Source organism: Trichosurus vulpecula, chromosome 4 (assembly GCF_011100635.1).
Source record: "Trichosurus vulpecula isolate mTriVul1 chromosome 4, mTriVul1.pri, whole genome shotgun sequence".
Classification (NCBI taxonomy): Eukaryota; Metazoa; Chordata; class Mammalia; order Diprotodontia; family Phalangeridae; genus Trichosurus; species Trichosurus vulpecula.
Window position 1 is genome coordinate 297,126,711 of NC_050576.1, and position 20,267 is coordinate 297,146,977.

General features: G+C 37.7%; 1 protein-coding gene across 2 annotated transcripts in view; it reads right to left on the reverse strand.

Annotated features, from left to right (window-relative positions):
* Positions 1–20,267, reverse strand: part of PARD3B (par-3 family cell polarity regulator beta) — a 1,291,066-nt gene that overhangs the window by 683,914 nt on the left and 586,885 nt on the right. For both annotated transcript variants that reach the window (XM_036754801.1, XM_036754802.1), the window contains exon 4: positions 16,207–16,316. In XM_036754801.1, coding sequence (XP_036610696.1) covers positions 16,207–16,316 — 110 coding nt within the window. The remainder of the gene's footprint in view (positions 1–16,206; positions 16,317–20,267) is intronic.

Sequence of the window (20,267 nt, forward strand, 5' to 3'; positions counted from 1 at the left end):
GAATTTCTATAGGAGTTATTATCAATACAACTAAACTGTTTCAACTGTCTATTTCTTGTCTCTCTAGCTAGCTTATAAGCACCCAGAGGGCAAAGATGGTGCCTTGCATCTCCTTTATCCAGAACAGCACTGCACCCAGTGTTTATACATAGAGCAGAGAGAAATAGTTTAGCGTCAAGAAGCAATATGATGTAGAGCAATGAATACTAGAGAAAAAAAGTTCAAAAATCTTCGTTCCAGTCATGGCCTGACTTTGTGCTAATCACTTTGCCTTCATTTCCTCCTCTACACATTGAAGGACTTAAGGAGTTTGTACCAGAGGACTTTTAAGGTCCCTTCCAATTATATAATTTTAAAGCTAGAAATACTTTTTAAATTAAAAGGGAAATCCACTGAGTTTTTGTCACTTGCAAATCAAGGACATTGGACAGAGCGTCATATTGAGAACAACTCCAACCAACCTCTGAAGCCGATTAGCAGTTCCCTCATCTGTAAAGTAAGGGGTGATGATCCCTGAAGTTCTGTGTAGTTTTAAAATCCTGGGATTCCATGACTTATGATAAATGTGATGGCTCTTTATTGCTAAATCCATTAGTCTTCCTGATCTCTCTGTAGCCTTTGACATTACTGATGACTCTATTCTCCTTCTCTTGGTTTTCACAACTGCTCTGTTCTGTTTCTTCTCCTACCAGTCTTTCTCAGATCTTTTTCAGGAAAAGGGTGAATTCACCTCCAATGAAGAGGAAATTAAAACAACAATTAGGAATTATTTTGCACAATTGTATGCCCATAAATTTGATAACCTTAGGGATATGGATGAATATCTACAAAAATATAAATTGCCCAGGCTAACAGAAGAGGAAGTAAAATTCCTAAATAACCCCATCTCAGAAAAAGAAATTGAGCAAGCCATCAATGAACTCCCTAGGAAAAAAATCTCCAGGGCCAAATGGTTTTACATATAAATTTTATCAAACATTTAAAGAACAATTAATTCATATACTTTATAGACTATTTGGGAAAATAGGTGAAGAAGTCCTACCAAATTCTTTTTATGACACAAATATGGTACTAATACCCAAACCAGGAAGAGTCAAAACAGAGAAAGAAAATTATAGACCAATTTCCCTAATGAATATTTATGCAAAAAATTTTAAATATTAGCAAAAAGACTGCAGCAACTTATCATGAGAATAATACACTACAACCAGATAGGATTTACTCCAGAATATGCAAGGCTGGTTCAATATTAGGAAAACTATCAGCATAACTGACCATATCAACAAAAAAACTAGCAGAAACCATCTCAATAGATGCAGAAAAAGCCTTTGACAAAATACAACACCCATTCCTATTAAAACACTAGAAAACATAGGAGCCTTCCTTAAAACTATAAATAGCATCGACCTAAAACCATCAACAAGCATTATTTGTAATGGGGATAAGTTAGATGCATTCCCAATAAGATCAGGGGTGAAACAAGGATGTCCACTATCATCCCTACTATTCAATTTGGTACTAGAAATGTTAGCTGTAGCAATAAGAGAAGAAAAAGAAATTGAAGGAATTAGAATAGGCAAAGAAGAAACTAAATTATCACTTTTTTGCAGATGATATGATGATTCACTTGGAGAATCATAGAGAATCAAGTAAAAAACTATTTGAAATAATAAACAACTTTAGCAAAGTTGCAAGATGTAAAATAAACCGACATAAATCCTCAGCATTCCTATACATTACTAGCAAAGCCCAACAGCAAGAGATAGAAAGAGAAATTCCATTCAAAGTTACTATAGACACTATAAAACATTTGGGAGTCTATCTGCCAAGACAAATCCAGGGCCTATGTGAACATAATTATGAAACACTCTTCACGCAAATAAAGTTAGATCTAAATAAATGGAAAAATATCATTTGCTCATGGTTAGGCCAAGCTAATATAATAAAAATGGCAATTTTACCTAAATTAATTTATTTATTCAGTACCATACCAATCGAACTACCAAAAAATTATTTTACAAAGCTGGATAAAATAATAACAAAATTCATCTGGAAGAACAAGTGGTCTAGAATATGTAGGGAATTAATGAAAAGAAATGCTAGTGAAGGTGGCCTAGCTATACCAGATATTAAACTGTACTACAGAACAGCAGTCATCAAAACTACCTGGTACTGGCTAAGAAATAGAGTGGTGGATCAGTGGAAAGGTTAGGTACACAAGACTATATAATCTACTCTTTGATTAAACCCAAAGCATCCAGCTTCTGAGATAAGAATTCACTATTTCACAAAAACTGCTGGAAAACTGGGCATGATACTGGGCATAGATCAATATCTTACACCATATACCAAAATAAAGTAAAAATGGGTTCATGATTTAGGAATAAAGGCTGATACTATAAGCAATTTGGGAGAGCAAGGAGTAGCTTACCTATCAGATTTATGGAAAAGCAAAGAATTCATGACACAACCAGAGATAGAGAGCATTACAAAATGCAAAATGGACAATTTTGATTGTTAAATTGAAATGTTTTTGTATAAAAAAGCCAATGCAACAAAGATTAGGAGGGAAGCAGAAAATTGGGAGAAAATCTTTACAACTAGTGTCTCTGATAAAGGCCTCATCTCTAAAATATACAGGGAACTGAGCCAAATTTATAGGAATACAAGCCATTCCCCAATTGAGAAATGGTCAAAGGATATGAACAGGCAGTTTTCAGAGGAAGAAATTAAACATATCTACAGGCATATGAAAAATGCTTGAAATCACTACTGATTAGAGAAATTCAAATCAAAGCAACTCTTAGGTACCACATCTCTCCTCTCAGATGGGCTAAAATGACAAAACAGGAAAATGATAAATGCTGGAGAGGATGTGGGAAAATTGGAACATTGTTATATTGCTGGTGAAGTTGTGAACTGATCCAGTCATTCTGGAGAACAATTTGGAGCTACACCCAAAGGGCTATAAAAATCTTCATACCACTCCAGCAATACCAATTCTAGGGTTGCATCCCAAAGAGATCACACAAGTGGGAAAAGGACCCATACACACAAAAATATTTATAGCGGCTCTTTTTGTAGTAGCAAAGAATTGGAAATCAAGGGGATGCCCGTCAACTGGGGAATGGCTGAACAAGTTGCGGTATATGAAGGTAATGGAATACTATTGTGCTATAAGAAATGGGGAAGATACAGACTTCATAATAACCTGGAAAAACCTACATGAAATAATGCTGAGTGAATGGAGCAGAACCAGGAGAACATTATACCCAACCACAGATATATAGATTCTGTGATGACTAACCCTAACAGACTTCGCTCTTCTCAGCATTACAAGGTTCAAAGACAACTCCAAAGGACTCATGATGGAGAGAGCCATCTACATCCAAAGAAAGAAATATGGAGTGTGAATGCAGACTGAGGCACACTGTATGTTCTCCATTTTTTTCCCTTGGCTTTTCCTTATTTTGTTTTTTTTTTTTTTTGGTTTTGTTTCTTCTTTCTCATGATTCATTCCATTGGTCATAATTCTTCTTTACAACTTGACTATTGTGTAAATAAGTTCAATGGGAAGTTACATGCAGAAGATATATCGGATTCCATGCTGTCTTGGGAAGGGAGGGGGGAAAGGGAAGGGAAGAAAATCTGGAACTCAAAATTATGTGGAACTGAGTGTTGTAAACTAAAAATATAAAAAAAAATCTTAATTATTAAAAAAAACTAAGGGAGGTAAATGTCAAAAAAAGAATAAGCATTTCCCAAGGCACTGCCCTAGACTGATTGCACTTTTCCCACTATGCAAGCTTGTTTGGTGACATAGATACAATTCTTGTCTCCTAGTGCTACATATCCACCCTTAATCTCTCTCATGAGATCCAGTCTCCTACCACCGACTGCCTTTTGGACATTCTAAGTTGGATGTCTTGTAGACACCTTAAATTTAATATGTCCAGAAAAGAAGGCATTATGTACTCCACTCTCCAAACCCTCCTCTCTCTTGAGCTTCTCTATTATTACTGAGAGAACTAACATGTTCGCAGCCAAGCACACTCTCGGTCTTAGTACCAACCTTGACTCTTCACTTGAATTCACCCCACATTCCATTTTGTTGCCAAGTTTTGTTGTTTCTACCTTCACAGCATTTTAAATATATGCTCCTTCTTTCCAATCTTCTTACGCCTTCGCCTACCTCATTCATGTATTCTATGATTTAATGACATTAACCTTGCTGTAACTCTAAGAAGCTACTCTATCTCCAGGCTCCAGGCATATTTTTATTGGCTATCTTTCCCCATCGCCTAAAATGCCTTCCCTTTTCATCTCTGGCTTCTGGTTTTCTTTAAGAAATAGGTCAAATGGGACCTTTGGCAGCAGGTTATTCCTGATTCCTTCCCTCATCCTCCCCACTGCTAGTATTTTACTTTTGAGATTACCTTCCATTTACACTGTTAATGTTTTATATGCATAGTTATTTGTATATTTTTCTCCCCCATCAGAATGTTGCTCCTAAAAGATAGGAACTAGTTTTGTTTTTGTTTGTTTGTTTTGTATCTTCACTACTTAGCACCAAGCCTGGAACATAGTAAATACTTAATAAATGCCAGTTGGCTGAATGACTGATCAGGGGAGTCCTCCCTTCCTCCCACCAAGCTTCTATTGGCTCAGGCAAGAGAACACTCCATGAAGCACTCTTAAGAGATCTGGCCCTTTCTGGAAGTCATATGTGCATTCCTTAGAGCTAAACCTCTTCTGGTGATACATTTGCTCCAGCCCTTTCCCTTGGACCCCTTGATAAAAGGCATACACATCCAAAAGTCTCTGGTTGGGTTCCACATATTACCTTTCCCCCATCTTGGCCACTGGGTCAGTAATGGAAGGCTGTATCAAAACAACATCAAAGACTGAGTGCGTGGCATCTTTTCTTTCTCTGGGACTTCCTGTGGGCAGAGGAAAGAGCATTTCCTATTCCTCTCCTTGTTCTGGAAGTTAGGAAAGTGTCAAATATATGTGCTACCAAAGTCAAGTTGAACCTAGGCCTCAGGACCCTGGTGGAATCTTCTGGTTTGTTTATTTCCCTAACCATTGGTGACCGAACAGCAATTGGGATATGGACATTTTCAGCCTTGGAAGCACATGAGTTGAAGAGTTCCTGGGTCCCTCAGTTGGTGCCAGTTGCACAGTAGGAGGAATCTTTTATAATTTTACCCTTCTGAGAAAATATGACCACCACAAAGAGAAATGAGCGCTAAGCATGGCCTGTAGTTTCAGAAAACATGGACCTGGACAAGTACTTTATACAGGGCAGCTCCAGGGTGAAGGTGAAATATCTATTCAACATTCCTATCAAATAATCCTTGTTAAATTGCTGAAAGTATCCAAACGCTCGGGAGAGTATAAGAAGAATTATAAGTTACTGCTTTGTGTTTAAGTTTTTATGACTATACACTTTGTGTCTTTTTTGTTTTAAGATTCTTTTTATGGAGGAAATAGATGCCTTTCTTCTGCCTCCCCTACATTCTACACTGAGTAACTTTTCACCCCACTCTTTGGGGGAGACCCTAGGCATGAGACAAGCCTAAGTAAGGTTTCAGGGATTCTCCCTGAGGCTAGGGGCTGGGCAGGGGTAGGCTGGGAGGGGGAACATAAAGAGCCAGAGGTTTTCGGGAAGAGCCTGATATACTGCTCTCCAGAGGCAAGGCGCATTTAAGATACAACCTGATCTGTGAATATGGGCCTAGAACTAAAAGCCCTTTCAGAGGGAGAATTGTGCTGCCCAGCCAGATCTCTCAGTAGCAATTACTAAGTAAAATCTTAAAATGTCATTTTGGGGTTGACCTAAAATTTTAGGTGGAAAAAAGGATCTTTTTATAAAAAAAGATACACAAGGTTCATATTTCTAAACTTCTATAAGTAATCATATTGAAGTCATTCAGACAATTCCAGTTCATTTCACAAAGTGCTCCGGGAGATGGCAAAGAGCTCAAGAGCAAAGTAAATCTAGCTCCTAGATTTTCACCCACCTGACTGGAGGGGCTCACAAGCATAACAGCCTCTGAAATTAAGCTGCCTGAACTTGAAAAAAACAGTAAACATTTGGCCTTGTTAAACACTGGATGGCAGGTTTATCTCTTAAAAACAAAGCCATATGAAAACCATCATTGCAATGGAGTCTCCAAGCTCTGGTCTTATCAGCACACAGCTTGAAGAGCTGGGGTTACAAATCGTATGTCTACTATTAAATCACTGCGGCAGAAAACTCTTTTGTGGCCTTCGGTTTTTCTCAACAACACAATTATATGTTACATACCACTCCACCCTCCCGTTTCCCTTTATAACGTCTGTCTCTCCTTGTTGGAAGAGCAATGGACAAAGCCCTACCACAAATCCACACAATGAGTGTCTGCAATAATTATTTGGTGCCTGTGTTTCCACAGATATAGCCAGTTACAGATGATATATATGAGTTGGATCCATGTATTGCTTTGGGGTAAATTTCTGATATTTAGTCAAAAAGCTAGATTGTGGTGAACATGGGGCATGCTGGCGAGTATTTATAAGCATGAAGATTTCTAGGTTGTTTTTAATTTTCTGCTTTAAGGATCTGTTTTCTATGTGATAGCAAAGCAAGCTTGGCTTAGGGGAAGGAGAAAGGGAAGAGAAGAGAGTATTTATACAGTGTCTACTATGTGCCAGGCACTGTGCTAAGTACTTTTAATAAATACTGTGTCATGCTATTGACTGAAATGGAAATGCCAGAAGCTCAACAATATTATGACTATGTAATCTAAATTGTAAAGCCAAATCCAGCATTGTCCTCTGTTATTTCCTTTAATATGAAGTGTCCTCAGTGTGGACAATCTTAGTATACCAAAGAAGGTATAAAACAGACTAAATATAAGTACAATTATCTCTTCTACAATGCGACTTTCCTCTTTGTGGTTTCACTATATCATGAGTTGGCATAAGAAATTAAATGGGAATTTTTAAGGAATTTTGTGGAAGCCGCAGACGACACGCAAAGGCCAGCAAATGACAGAGAAAAAGTTTAGAAACTCAGAAATGCACAAAATATAGGGATAGTATTATGTAACATCAACATATTTTCCATAATAATTCAGACTTCTTCTCTGGTACAAAGGGAGGGCCAAAAAAACTTAATGTGGATTTTCCAGACTGTGGGGGTACCACACCCCTAATCCCCACAATGTGGAAGGGATAAGTGTAAAAGGGACAACAATCTTCTACTTCACACATATTAGAATGGTGAGCTTAAAATGCATCTTATGCAACAAATTTTATTTCCCAAGGGGTGTAATTTCCAATCAAAGTTAAATTAGTCACTGGGGAAACCCATTAAGCTGCTTCTGCTGTATGGCATGGAAGCTTGTCATTTTATCTCTTTGGGCCTCAGTTTTCTCATCTGTGAGACGGGTATAATAATATTTTTACCTCCCATGTTATGTTTGTTGAGGATAAAATCCTTTGTAAACTCTGAAGTGCAACATTTATGTGAATTATTGTTTTTATCTTATAATGTGTATGGGGTCTCAAAAACAGGTCATTAATTTGTGTTAGTTAATTCAGGCATGATTCTTGAAATTAATCCTTTCTTGGGTATCTTTGATAGGCTTCCAATTCAGAGAAGATGTATGAGAATGACGAAGGTGTCAGCTTTATTTAAAAAAAAACCAAAACAGCAAAAATTGTTCATTTTCTCATATCAGGGATCAAAAATGTAGATTTTTCCATTTTTTTTGAAAAGCAGAGTAACTGCTCTCCTTTCACATCTCACAGATAAAAACTGGACCTGGCTTACTTCTCTCTTCCTACAAAGACCTTTGGGTTCCCTCACAACTATGAATGACTATACCCCAACAATTTTTTCCAACTGGGCATGCACGTTTTCTCTCAATCTTCTTGTTGCCACAATCTCTGCTTTTCTATTTCTGTTAAGGACATTACCATCTTTCTGGCTCCCTGTGTTTGCAGTTATCTTAGACTCCTCTCCCCTTCTTCCTCGACCTCCACATTCATTTAGTATCCCTCTCTGTTTATTTTCCTGTCACATCTCTACAACTGCGTCCTCTGCTCCACTGGCACAGCTGTCCCCTTGCTCATAGCCCTCAGCACTTTCTGACTGTACTACCATAGCAACTTCTTAACTGGCCTCTGTGCTTCAGTTCCCTTCTCTCTCAGATTTATTTTCCACATAGCTGCCAAAATAACCTTCCTAAAGCATGAGTCTGACATGGCTTACCCCTGTTCAAACACCTTCGGCAACTCCGAACTGTCTATAGGACAAAACGCAAATTCATCAGCAGGCTGTTTAAAGCCTTCCGTCCTCTGGGTCCAAACTAATGCTATCACATACTAGATGATTTCTAAACTCTGTATTCCATTTATGATTTCCGTGTCTTTGAACAGGTTGTCTTCCATCCTGAAGATATACTCCCTCCTTCCTTTGGCCTCTGAAAACACAAAGCTCCCTGGCAAGGTGAGCTGGGAGTGTACTTCAATCCCCAAAGACGTTCATGATCCTCCTCCACCACCAAGTTGTGAGTGCTTTCCTTCTTCAAATTACCTGAAGGTAGCATGATATGGTCAGTGGAAACAGTAGCTGGATATGAAGTCACAGTACTTGAGTCTGGATGCCAACTCCATCACTCGGTAACTTTAGACAAATCACTTGACCTCTCTAGGTTTCACTTCCCTCATCTATGAAATGAGGGGGTTTAACCGGGGAGGAGGGAAAGGAGAGAAAAAGGGGGGGTTTCTTACGTGCTTGCTCTGTGCCAGGGTCTGTCTAAGTACTGGGGCTATAAACAAACCAAGAAGACAGTCCCTCCTCTCAAGTTGCCTACATTCCAATGGGTAAAGGAAAAACATATAGGGATGATAGAAACTGGGGGTTAGGGGAGGTAGAAGATGATACAAAAGGTGAAGGGACAGGGGTGGGGTCCAGAGAGGTTGAGGGAAAAGGGAGATGAAGCATGGCTGAGGTCCTCCCTAAATGATCTCCTGAGTCCCTTCTAACTCTCAGTACTTTAATCCTTGTATTTATTTCTCTTTTTATATCTTATAGTCTCCAAGCAGCATTCTAATTCCTCAGGGGTAGGGAATATTTTATTTTGATCTCTCTGTATCCTCACTGCTTAGAATAGTGTTTTGTACACAGTAACTACTGTACTTAATAAATGTTGGTTGAATTGAATTTTCTTGCCACCACCTGGGGATTTACTTATTTGTCGTCCTTTGACAGACATCAATCATAAAGCTTTAACTTATCACATTAAAACAAAATGCTTAATTCAAATTCTATTTACTATGAAAAAGAAAAAAGATTGAAATATTTAAAAAGCTTTCTTTTTGTATACACTTCATTAACTGTCCCTATTATCCTAAGTCTCTCTCCACATTATCTATCATTTTACCAATCTATGAAAATCACTGCTCTCCACATCTTATTTATAAATCTTCCCTTAAACAGGGCTGGGTGAGCGCTCTCTCTCTCTCTCTCTCCCTCTCTCTCTCTCTCTCTCTCTCTCTCCTCCCCTCCCCCCCCAATGATTTCTTAAGGTAATGGCAATGCAGGATAGACATGAAGTAATGACTCTGGAACATATGATTATATTTATTACCCAAGAACAAATTTAGAATTGTAATTTCCAGAAACACACTTTTTAATTTACTCACCCTTCATGATCGATTTGCCTTAGGGAACAAATGCAAAACTACAAACATTCATTAAGGGGCAAAACAACAGTACCAATTAGCAGCGTAGCTTAACAAACCACCACCACAAAACACAGCTACTTAAGAATTCTCCCTTCATTTTCAAATATGGAAATGACAACTTAAGGTCCAGGACCCATAGCACACCCTAAAAGTCAAACCAATAATAGTAGGTCAAATTTCTATAGTGTATTTGGATTTGCAAGGTACTTTCCTCAAAAAAAATCCTATAAAGTAGATAACACAAGTCTTACAAAATCACCATTTCATAAATGAGAAGATTTGTCAATGTTATTATTGCTAGCAACTGCTGAAGCTGGAACAATCAATCAATCAAATGAGGAACCAAATACCGAAAACTAAACAATCTCTACTTGCAAGGAGTTTACATCCCAACAGGCAAGACCACAAAGATATATGGAAATAGAGGGAGAATAAACTAAGGTAGTTTGGGAGTGAGAGCACTGATAGGTAAGAGAAAATTAGGAAAGTCCTCATGTAGAGAATGGCATTTGAGATGCACCTTGAAGGAAGAGAGTGATTCTATGAGGCAGAGATGAGATCACACATTCCAGGCATGGGGGCTGGCCAGTGAAAAGGCACAGAGACAGAGGATGGAGGAACAGAGAGAACACCAGTTTTGTTAGATCACAGTGTGGGAGGTGAAAAGTAATATTCAGTGAGGCTGGAAAAATGGTTTGGAGTCAGGGTGTGAAGGACTTGAAATGCTAAACTGAGAAGATTAAATTTTATCCTAAATGCAATAAAGGAACCATTGGAGTTGACTGGACATGGTCAGATTTCCTTAAGAAAATCACTTTGGCAGTAAAGCATAGGATGGCTTAGAAATGATAAGAGACTTGACGGAGGGAGATATATTCGGGGACTGTTGCAATAATCTGGGGAAGAGGTGAAGGCCTGAACTAAAGAGATAGCCATGTAACTAATGAGAAAGGTGTGAGTGTGACAGTTGCTGTAAGAGACAGAAATGGGAAAATTTGTCAAGTGATTGGATATGTGGGATGAGGGAGAATGAAGAGTCAATGATAATGCTGAGTTAAAAACCTAGGAGAGTGAAAGGGTGATGACACCTTGAACAGACACAGTGAAATTTGGAAGAAGGGAGGATTTAAGGGAAAAGATTACAGGTGTAGTTTTGATGTTGAGTTTGAAATGTCTCTAAGAAAGGGTGATGACACCTTGAACAGACACAGTGAAATTTGGAAGAAGGGAGGATTTAAGGGAAAAGATTACAGGTGTAGTTTTGATGTTGAGTTTGAAATGTCTCTAAGAGATTCCATTAGCAAGTGATATAGAACTGAAATCCAGGGGAAAGAGTGGTGCCAGATAAATAGATATGTGAGTTATTTTTTTTTGCTTTTTTTTTGGCAGGGCAATTGGGGTTAAGTGACTTGCCCAAGGTCACACAGCTAGTACAAGTGTCAAGTGTCTGAGGCTGGATTTGAACTCAGGTCCTCCTGACTCCAGGGCCGGTGCTCTACTCACTGCGCCACCTAGCTGCCCCCTATATGTGAGTTATTTGCAGAGAGTTGAACCCACAAGTTGATGGATTGTCAAGAAAGAGTGAATATAAGGAGAATCAAAGCAGGCCTAAGACAGAAACTTAAAGTATATTCAGTTAGAGGGCCTAATGTGGCTTATCAACCAACCAAGGATCAAAGGAGAATAAATTATCAGAAAAGTAAAAAGGAGAACCAAGAAAAAGTAGCATCATGAAGACCCAGTAAGGATAAAATATCGGGGAAGAGAGGGTGGTCAACAGTGCCAAAAGCAATGGATGGGTCAAAAAGATTAAGGACTAAGAAAAGACCATCGTATATGGCAATAAGAGATTGTTGTTCTTCTGTGTTGTAAAATTCCATAAAGAACCTTTCACAAAAAATATTCTGGCCTGAGATCATATAATTTGGGAACCAGGAGCAAAAATAAGTCAGTGATTGATCTGAAAGACAGGTCAGTCTTATCATTTGCACATTAAATGCCATGCTATTTGGATTATTTTGATTATATATATATATATGTCTATATACACATATATATATACACATATATGTGTATATGTGTGTATATACACACACATATATATGCGCATATATATATATGTGTATGTGTATATGTATATACACACACCAACTAATCTGCAACTTTTCGTATTAAGGTTTGCGAGAGCATTAATAGACTATCTGGTATATACCAGAGTAGGAACTGAATTCAGATATTCTAGACTCAAAGGCTGCCATCATACCACATTGCATGGATGGTAGAGTAGAGTAAAGGAAACAAACTCTTTCATAGGAGAATTTCCATTTAAGGTCTGGGGACACAATAAGATACAAATGTGAAGATTGTTAGTCAATATATAAACATTTATTATGCACCCACTACATGGCAAGCACTGTACTAAGCATTGGGCATACAAAATGGAGCAAAAGACAGTCCTTGCCCTCAAGGAGCTCACAATCTAATATTAGTTGTTAACATATAATTTGAAATATGCTAAGCAAGACCCAAAGCAGGGGCTTTTAACCTCTTTTTATGTCATGGACCCCCTTGGCATTCTGGTAAAACCTATGGACCCATTCTCAGAATAATGTTTTAAAATATATAAAAGAAAATACAAAAGAAAACAATGCAAAAATCCAACTGTATTGATGTAAAGATGCATTTTTTTCCTCATTCAAGTTTACAGATTCCCAGAACTCTATCCACAGACTGGGCTTTAAAGACCCCAAGTTAATAATTCCTGATCGATACAGACATCATGGCATCATGATGCAAAGCCGGCCTCATTTCCAAGAAGACCCAGGTTCAAGTCCCACCACTGACACCTACTGACATTGTGACTCTGGTCAAGTTATTCAACCTCTGTCAGTGCTCCGGGCAACTCTGTGAGTCTGTAAGCTTCAGGGAATGTGCTGCCAGCATTGGTAGAGAGTTTCCTCCCCTGGGGTTCTTTATTTCAATCATTGCAGGTCTAGTTTCTATCCCTAAGTAGAATTAATTTCATTTATTTATTTTCTACAAAATAGCTAAATGTATCCATTTGTCCTCCACTCCGGACATTTTTAGGGAGGAGATAATCTTGAATTGTTATTTTGCTATTAGTGAGCTGATCAATGGAATTTCGCCAACTTCACAATTTTATATCTCTGGGCATCAAAAAAAGCCCACACCAAAAGCAAAGCCAAAAATAAAAGCTCCAAACTTTTTTTTTTCCTGAAAGTAAACTTAATAAAGTGAAACTGAATATATCAGTCATTAACTGTAGTTTTAAAGCTAATAATTCAACATAATCAAGTGTTTCAAATATTTAGCCTTGCAGTCTTTTTTTTTTGGCTTACAAGCTAGTTTTATTTCTCAGGAATGACCGAACATAACCCATTTGGGCCTTTGCCATCTGTCAATTACTTACATCTAAACCCCCCTTCCCAATACGAGCTTTGAAATGTTCTGCAATTTAATGTGGCTTTTTTAAGCACATATTTTTCCTATTAGGTACTGCAAGACCATATCTTCATAAACTCCCTAGATTTGTCATCATTGATCAATTTATAGAATGTGACTGCTGTGCAACAGCTACTCCTGATCAAGTACTGAAAAATAATTATAGAATTTTAGAGTTAGAAAGAAGTTAGGGGCTGGAACCACTTAGTCCAACCTCCCTCCCAATGCTGTGATTTACCCTGCATCATCCTTGACAGTGGATCGTCCAGGCTCCAGCAGTTTTCCTTCACATTCTCCTTGCCCTCCCCTCTCTACCACCCATCTATGAACTAAAAGATTAGCAACCAATCATTAAAAACATCTATACTTGTCATACAGTATTTGGAACTCAAATCAATTCACTGGCTTTAAACACATCCATGAAATCTTCCCTGATTCCTTGTTAGCCCCTACAGACCACGCCTTTTCCAGCCTTGATAACTACCTTCCCCGAGTGGACTTTGCACACAGCATTCTGCAATTCTCTAAAGACCCTATCATTTAATATTATGTATTATATTTATTGGTGGTTGTGTCTTATCTCTTAAAGAGACAGTAAGTTTCATGAATGCAGGGACTGTGTCTTATCAAATGTATGCCCCACCACCCCCAACCTAATACCATGCTTATTCAGTAGGCATTTAACTGATGTTTATGGGCTGAAAGAATGAACATAAATCTTACATTGTCCGAATGGTGTGTAAATGAAGCTATGTGGGGATCTCTAGGGGAAAGGTTGTGTCAAATGGACTCCCAAGTATTTCCCTTCTCTCCCTTGTAGGCTTCACAAATGCATTTTTTTTTCTTGCTTACCCTCCTACTCCCAACACCTTCCTTTTGACACAAAATAGAGATGGTCTCATCTCTTCTCATGGTATATGTCTCTGTGTTTCTTTTGTGAAGATGGACATTTGTTAGAAGGCCTCTACTTCATGCTCTTTGCCTAAGGAGTAGGGAGGAAGGAGCTCAGAATCCCAGAGTAAGACTTTCTGGAGATAGGTGTCATCAAAAGGAATTCAACCATGTTGCTTTAGGGAGACAGTGCACTCCTGTCTCAATAACTTCACAGGGCTGTTGAGGAGAAAGTACTGTGTGAATCTTAAATGTTATGGAAATCAGAGTAACTGTTATCATCACAGAATGCTGGATCTGGATGGTCCCTTTCAAGACCTAGTCCAGGGCCTTTGGTTGACAGATGAAAAAAAATGGGACTATCTAAGGTGAGATGAATTACATATCTAGAATCACATAACTAGTTTGCAGAAGCAGGACTAAAACTCATGCCTCTATACTTGAAGGCCCAGGGGCTTTGTACAGCCATATATAATCCCCATGAAGGAAAAAGTCAACACAGATAGAATCTTTGAAACTTCCCTACCACTCCCCCTCCCCCCATTCTGCTCTTTTAACAATTAATACACAGTAGTGGTGTGTTGTGACTTGCCTAGTTATTTGTGGTTGGTTCCACCTTAGAAACCTAGACCATTGAGGCTATCACACTGTGATGTTTTCATTTAAAATATATACACAGTCACCCTCTTGCCCTGCCTTTAATGCCATTAATGACATGCACTGGTCGATTTGATTGAATATCAAAGATCAAAACTCTTTTTCCATAAGAAAGGTTATATAATAAACATAATTTGATAAAGAATAATATAATATAAGACAATATAATATATGATATAATATAATACAATATAAGATAATATAATTAATATAAGAATAGCAGAACAAGTTGTGGATCATGATTGTGACAGAACACTACTGTGCTATAAGAAATGATGAGCTCATTGATTTTAGAGAAACATGGGGAGACCTGCATGAAATAAGGAAGACTGAAACGAGAAGAATCAAGAGAATTTTGTATATAGTAATAGCAATATTGTTTTAAGAATAACTTTGAGCAAATAAGTCATTTTGACTATTATAAATACCCAAATTAACTACAAAGGACATATGAAGGAAGATGCTATCTGCATCCAGAGAAAGAACTGATAAATACAAGTACGTACAAAATGATCTTACAGATATATACATATTTATGTCTAATGGTAGCCATATCTAGAGTTGGGGGGGAAGGGAATAAAAGGAAAATGAAAGAAATTTGCATGATAATTTTATTACACATTTAAATGAATAGCAAGTTGTACATAACATATTTGCATTTTTGTGCAATCATCATTTTTATTATACTACATTATGGAAATGCTTGTTTTATTTCATAAATTAAAAACAACATAAAAAAATTTCAAAAAATGGTTCCTATAAGGCGAGGGAAAAAGTGACCAGAATGGAAAATTGATAATGAGTGGATTTCCTGAAGTATATATTCTTATCTGTCACTTTTTCACTTCCCTTTGGGCTAAACACGCTAAAATCTTTCACCTAAGTAATAAATGGTCACTTTTCTATCTTAGGGAAGGCATTCTTTGAAACAGTTTTACACGATAGTAACCCCGGAAACTCTGTAAAATTATTGTTTCTGGTTAACTTTAATGACTTGTAAATGTCATTACTGGACATCGTTGTAAATGTGTCCATCTACTAATGACACCCCAAGCATTTAATTTCTGACAGTCTAAAGATCCATGGCATGTCCAAAAATGTCATGAAAATGCCATAATATTCAGGCTAATTTTTGTGAAAAAGAAGGTACAAAAAGGAAAATGAAATTTTCTCTGTTATTTTATAAGATGCACTTAAAAAGAATGTGGAGTGTATGTTTCATACACACACATATATGCACGTGTTTATTTCCTAGGCAGTAGGGAGCAAGGAGCAAAGGAGACCTTATATATATGTAATGTATACGTGTGTGTATGTATATACACAAACATATAAAAATACCTGTGTGTGTCCACACACACACACACACACACACACACACACACACACGCTTATTATCAAATAAGCTAACTGGTCTGTAACCTTTTCTATAAAAAATGGAAACTGCAGGACACTTACTGGTACAACAGGTTTCAGATTCTGGTCACTGGGGTGTGAAGCACCTGGATGAGAGTCAGCAGGTGGGCCCAGCGTTGGGTCACTGCTCCTCCTTACTAACAGTGGTGTGCCTGCAAGACAAAATAAGAGGTGAAAGGTCAAAAGAACCTCAGGGAAAAAGCACATGGCACAGTGCAATTTAATTAAAAGGACTTACCACATTCTTCTGTGTAAAAGTATTCAAGTTCTAGAGCTGCTTGTAAATTATTCAATTTGATGACATTGTGTCATTTATTATATGGTGACACATGGTACCAGAATGGTGGAATGTTTATCTTTTCCTATCTATATTAACAAATTGCCTAAAGCAGAACTCAAGACAACACTGTTGTCTGGGTGATACAAAAACTGACACTACACAATGTAAAATGGACTTATGAAATAAATATAAATATTAAAGAGGATGATCGTACAGTGAACAATTTGAATAGTGTCGTATAATTTGCAATTTAGGTAGAGGTGGAAACAAAGAAAGATGCTATTGCAAGTTACCACTATATTGTACTTTCAGAACCCATAGGGTGTATATGTTACACACGTGGAAATATGATTTTGGCTGGATTCAGTGTTTATGTCTTTTTAAATAAGCAAAGGGGATTGCTTTAATTTTTGCTTGTCTTTTTAATAAAGCTTAGCAAAACTGATGAGAAAAATAAGATAGTCCTTTAAAAATACTCTGATTCCTTTTTAATTTAATGAAAGATTCTACCATTAAATATGTGAAAGTCACTTATTAAATTCTGAAAGATGATCTTTCTAATAGGAAGTCCAAATGAAATCCAAACATAGCAGGGCTAGTAGCTTTACTAGTTTCATTATAATTAGGCTGAAAATAATTTACTTAATATGAAATTGGCAGTCAGAAAAGGAAGTCTTTGAAATATGTTTTTTCTTATGGCTGTTTTGGAAATCATTCCGTAATCATGAAAATTAACTTTTATTTGCTGTTTTAAGAATTTGCTTTGTGAATAATGGTTAAATTGCATGCTCCCATTTTTCTATGTTCTAAAAATCATGCCCAAACACTCGCAAGCTACTGCAGTTTAAATTAGTATTTTTTCACGTTCCTTTTTTCTTTTCTTTTTTTTTTTCTTGTAAAGCATGGTGCACAGCTGGCTTAGGGAAGAAATCCCTTTTGTTAACATTTACAACTCCCTGCTTCCAACAAATTCTATTCCTTTTGCCAATCCACCCCTGGCCACCACACAATCTGGTTAAAAAAGAAAATAAAGTGTATCTCTTCCTATAATCAGAAATTGACTGAAATAGTACTCTGGGTATAGTGGCTAGCCCCAAAGAGCAATGTGAAGTCCAAACTCATATTATTCCCAATTCCATTTCTATTCCTAGACGCATCATTACATGATTTTCCCCATCTACCAAAAAAAAAAAAAACAAGCAAATCTAAGAAATGGCAGTGGCTGTGCTGGTCTCCTTTTGTTCCTTGACTGAAACATCCTCAAGGAGCAGGAAAAAATTGTACAATAAGTGACAGTCAGTACAGAAATAATGTGAGGCACAGATTACGGGTAAGAACAGTACAAACAAAACCAATGACAGTTGGGTCCCAATCCTGAGCCATATGTTTTAGTCAGGTGATTGAAAAATAATGGTTATCTACCCCTAAAGAAAAGCCCCTAAATTATCTCAGACACCAAGAAGGAATCTATGTAGGTGGAGTACAGTATCATACAATATGACTTCTTCTCTTTATGACTAAGATAAGGAAAGGGTAGCTTTACATTTGCTTTCAACTCTTGCCTCCAAGCATCTTATTCTCAGGCACAAGGCGACACTCTATTATTGAGGGGAAAAAAAAAACAATCTTCTTTTATCCATGAAATTGCTTCAAAGATTCAAATCATCCCTCTTCAGTTACTGATAACGTTCATTATCACATTGTTATCGTGCTGACATCTTATAAACATTAAAAGGAAATCTGAGGGATACACGCTCACAAATGATGAGGAAAGTATTGTGGCCAGTTAATAAATACGATGATGTTTTTTAATCCCAAGAAACACATCATAACAGAATTTTCTTCACTTAGAAGAGGCAACAACCACTTGGCTACTGATAACTCAGTATGCAACAAGCATGTGGTAGTTTGATATTACTTTTTAAGCTACTTAAAATGCACAAGAGCATAACGACCAACATTTTAATCTGATTCTTTTCCAGAAGGGCTATGGTTTTTTCACTGTGGGGTTCCTTCCATAAAAAGCATGCTATAATCTCTTTCCCCTACCCTACACATCACACCTCCTCACCTCCAGATCACTTCACAGGTTGCAGTGGCCTTGCCAGTTTCATCTCCTGATGACCAGCCTTCCAGGAATTTGCTTCTCAGGCCTGGACTAAGCTGGTGGTTGAGTGATAGGCATGCAGAGCGTATTGTCTACTGGGATTTAGAATCTTGGCAACTTGGTAGTATCTGCTAGAACTTGTATTTTGCTGGCATAGTGTCTGAACGCATGGTTAACTTACCAACACCACCATGTCATAAGGAGACATGGGAGAAGGAGTTCAGTGAAGGTTGATTATCAACTTCAACTCTAGTATAAACAATTATGAACAACATTTTTGATCATCATCCATATTCTGCCAGCTGACTGGGAGCATAGACCTAGACTCTGTCCTGAGTTCTTTTCTCTCCTCTCTGTATGTTCCATCTGGTAATCTCATAAGCTATCATTACTTCAATTATTATCTCTACACAGATATTTTTAAAAAATCAATATATAGAGAGATGTTATCTCTCTTCTCCTGAACTCCAGTCCTATATTTCCAACCTATCCAAAACAGAATTCATTCTCTTTCCCCTTAAACTCATCCCTCTTCCCAATTTCTCTATCTCTGTCATGGGCACCATTTTCCTTCCAATCAGGGCTTTGAAATCTCAAAGTCATTCTCAAGTCTTTGTACTTGTTTGCCTGCAAATACATTCAATTTCCAAGAATGAAGGAATCTTTCTCCACATCATATCTTACATCTGTCATCCTGCAGGAAATAAAAACCCTACCACAATGACTTTAGCACAGGTCTTCGTTTGCCCCCTGCATAAGCCATGTCAATAGCTTCTTAATTGGTCTCCATCTTATTTCCTCTCAAATACATCCTCCTCTTAGGTGCCGATAGATAGGACATTCCTAAAGCACATTTCTGACCTTGTCATTCTTCTGCTCAGAGAACCTGTGTCTCCCTCCTGACTCTAGGATAACACAGACATAATTCTTGTTCACCCTTCATGGTCTGACTCCAACCTACCTTTGTTAAGACTTAACACACATTACTCCCCTTAACACACTCTATGGTCCCACCAAACAGACTCACTCACTGTTTATCACACAACATGCCATTTCCTGTCCCTGGAGGTCTCCATGGACTTTCTTTTTATCTCTGCCTCTTAGAGTTCCTAGTTTCTGGAAAAGCTCAGTTCAAGTGCCACTCTTTAGTGAAGTCTTCTGTATCACCCTAGCTAGTAGGACCTTCCTGTCTGAAAAAAGATTACCTTCCATTTAACCTGGTATATTTTGGGATTTTTGTCCTTTAGTTGTTTCAGTTGCATCCAACTCTTCATGACCCCATTTGGGGTTTTCTTGGCAAAGATGCTGAAGCAGTTTGGCATTTCCTTCTCCAGCTCATTTTGCAGATGAGGCAACTGAGACAAACAGGGTTATGTGACTTGCCCAAGGTCACACATCTAGTAAGTGTCTGAGGCCGGATTTGAACTCATGAAGATGAGTCTTCCTGACTCCAGGCCTGGCACTCTGTACACCATGACACCACCTAGCTGCCATAACTTTGTATATATTTTTCTATTTACTTATATTTGTACGTGTTATTTCCCTCAATAGAATAAATGACAACTTGAGAAGTAAGCTTCTCAAGGGCAAGGATGATTTTGTCTTTCCATTATATCCCTAGGGCCTGGCATGATGTGGCACATAGTTGGTTCCTATTAAATGCTTATTCATTGACTGAATAATGATTCATTAGTGTTGCCTGGAAACTAGACTTAG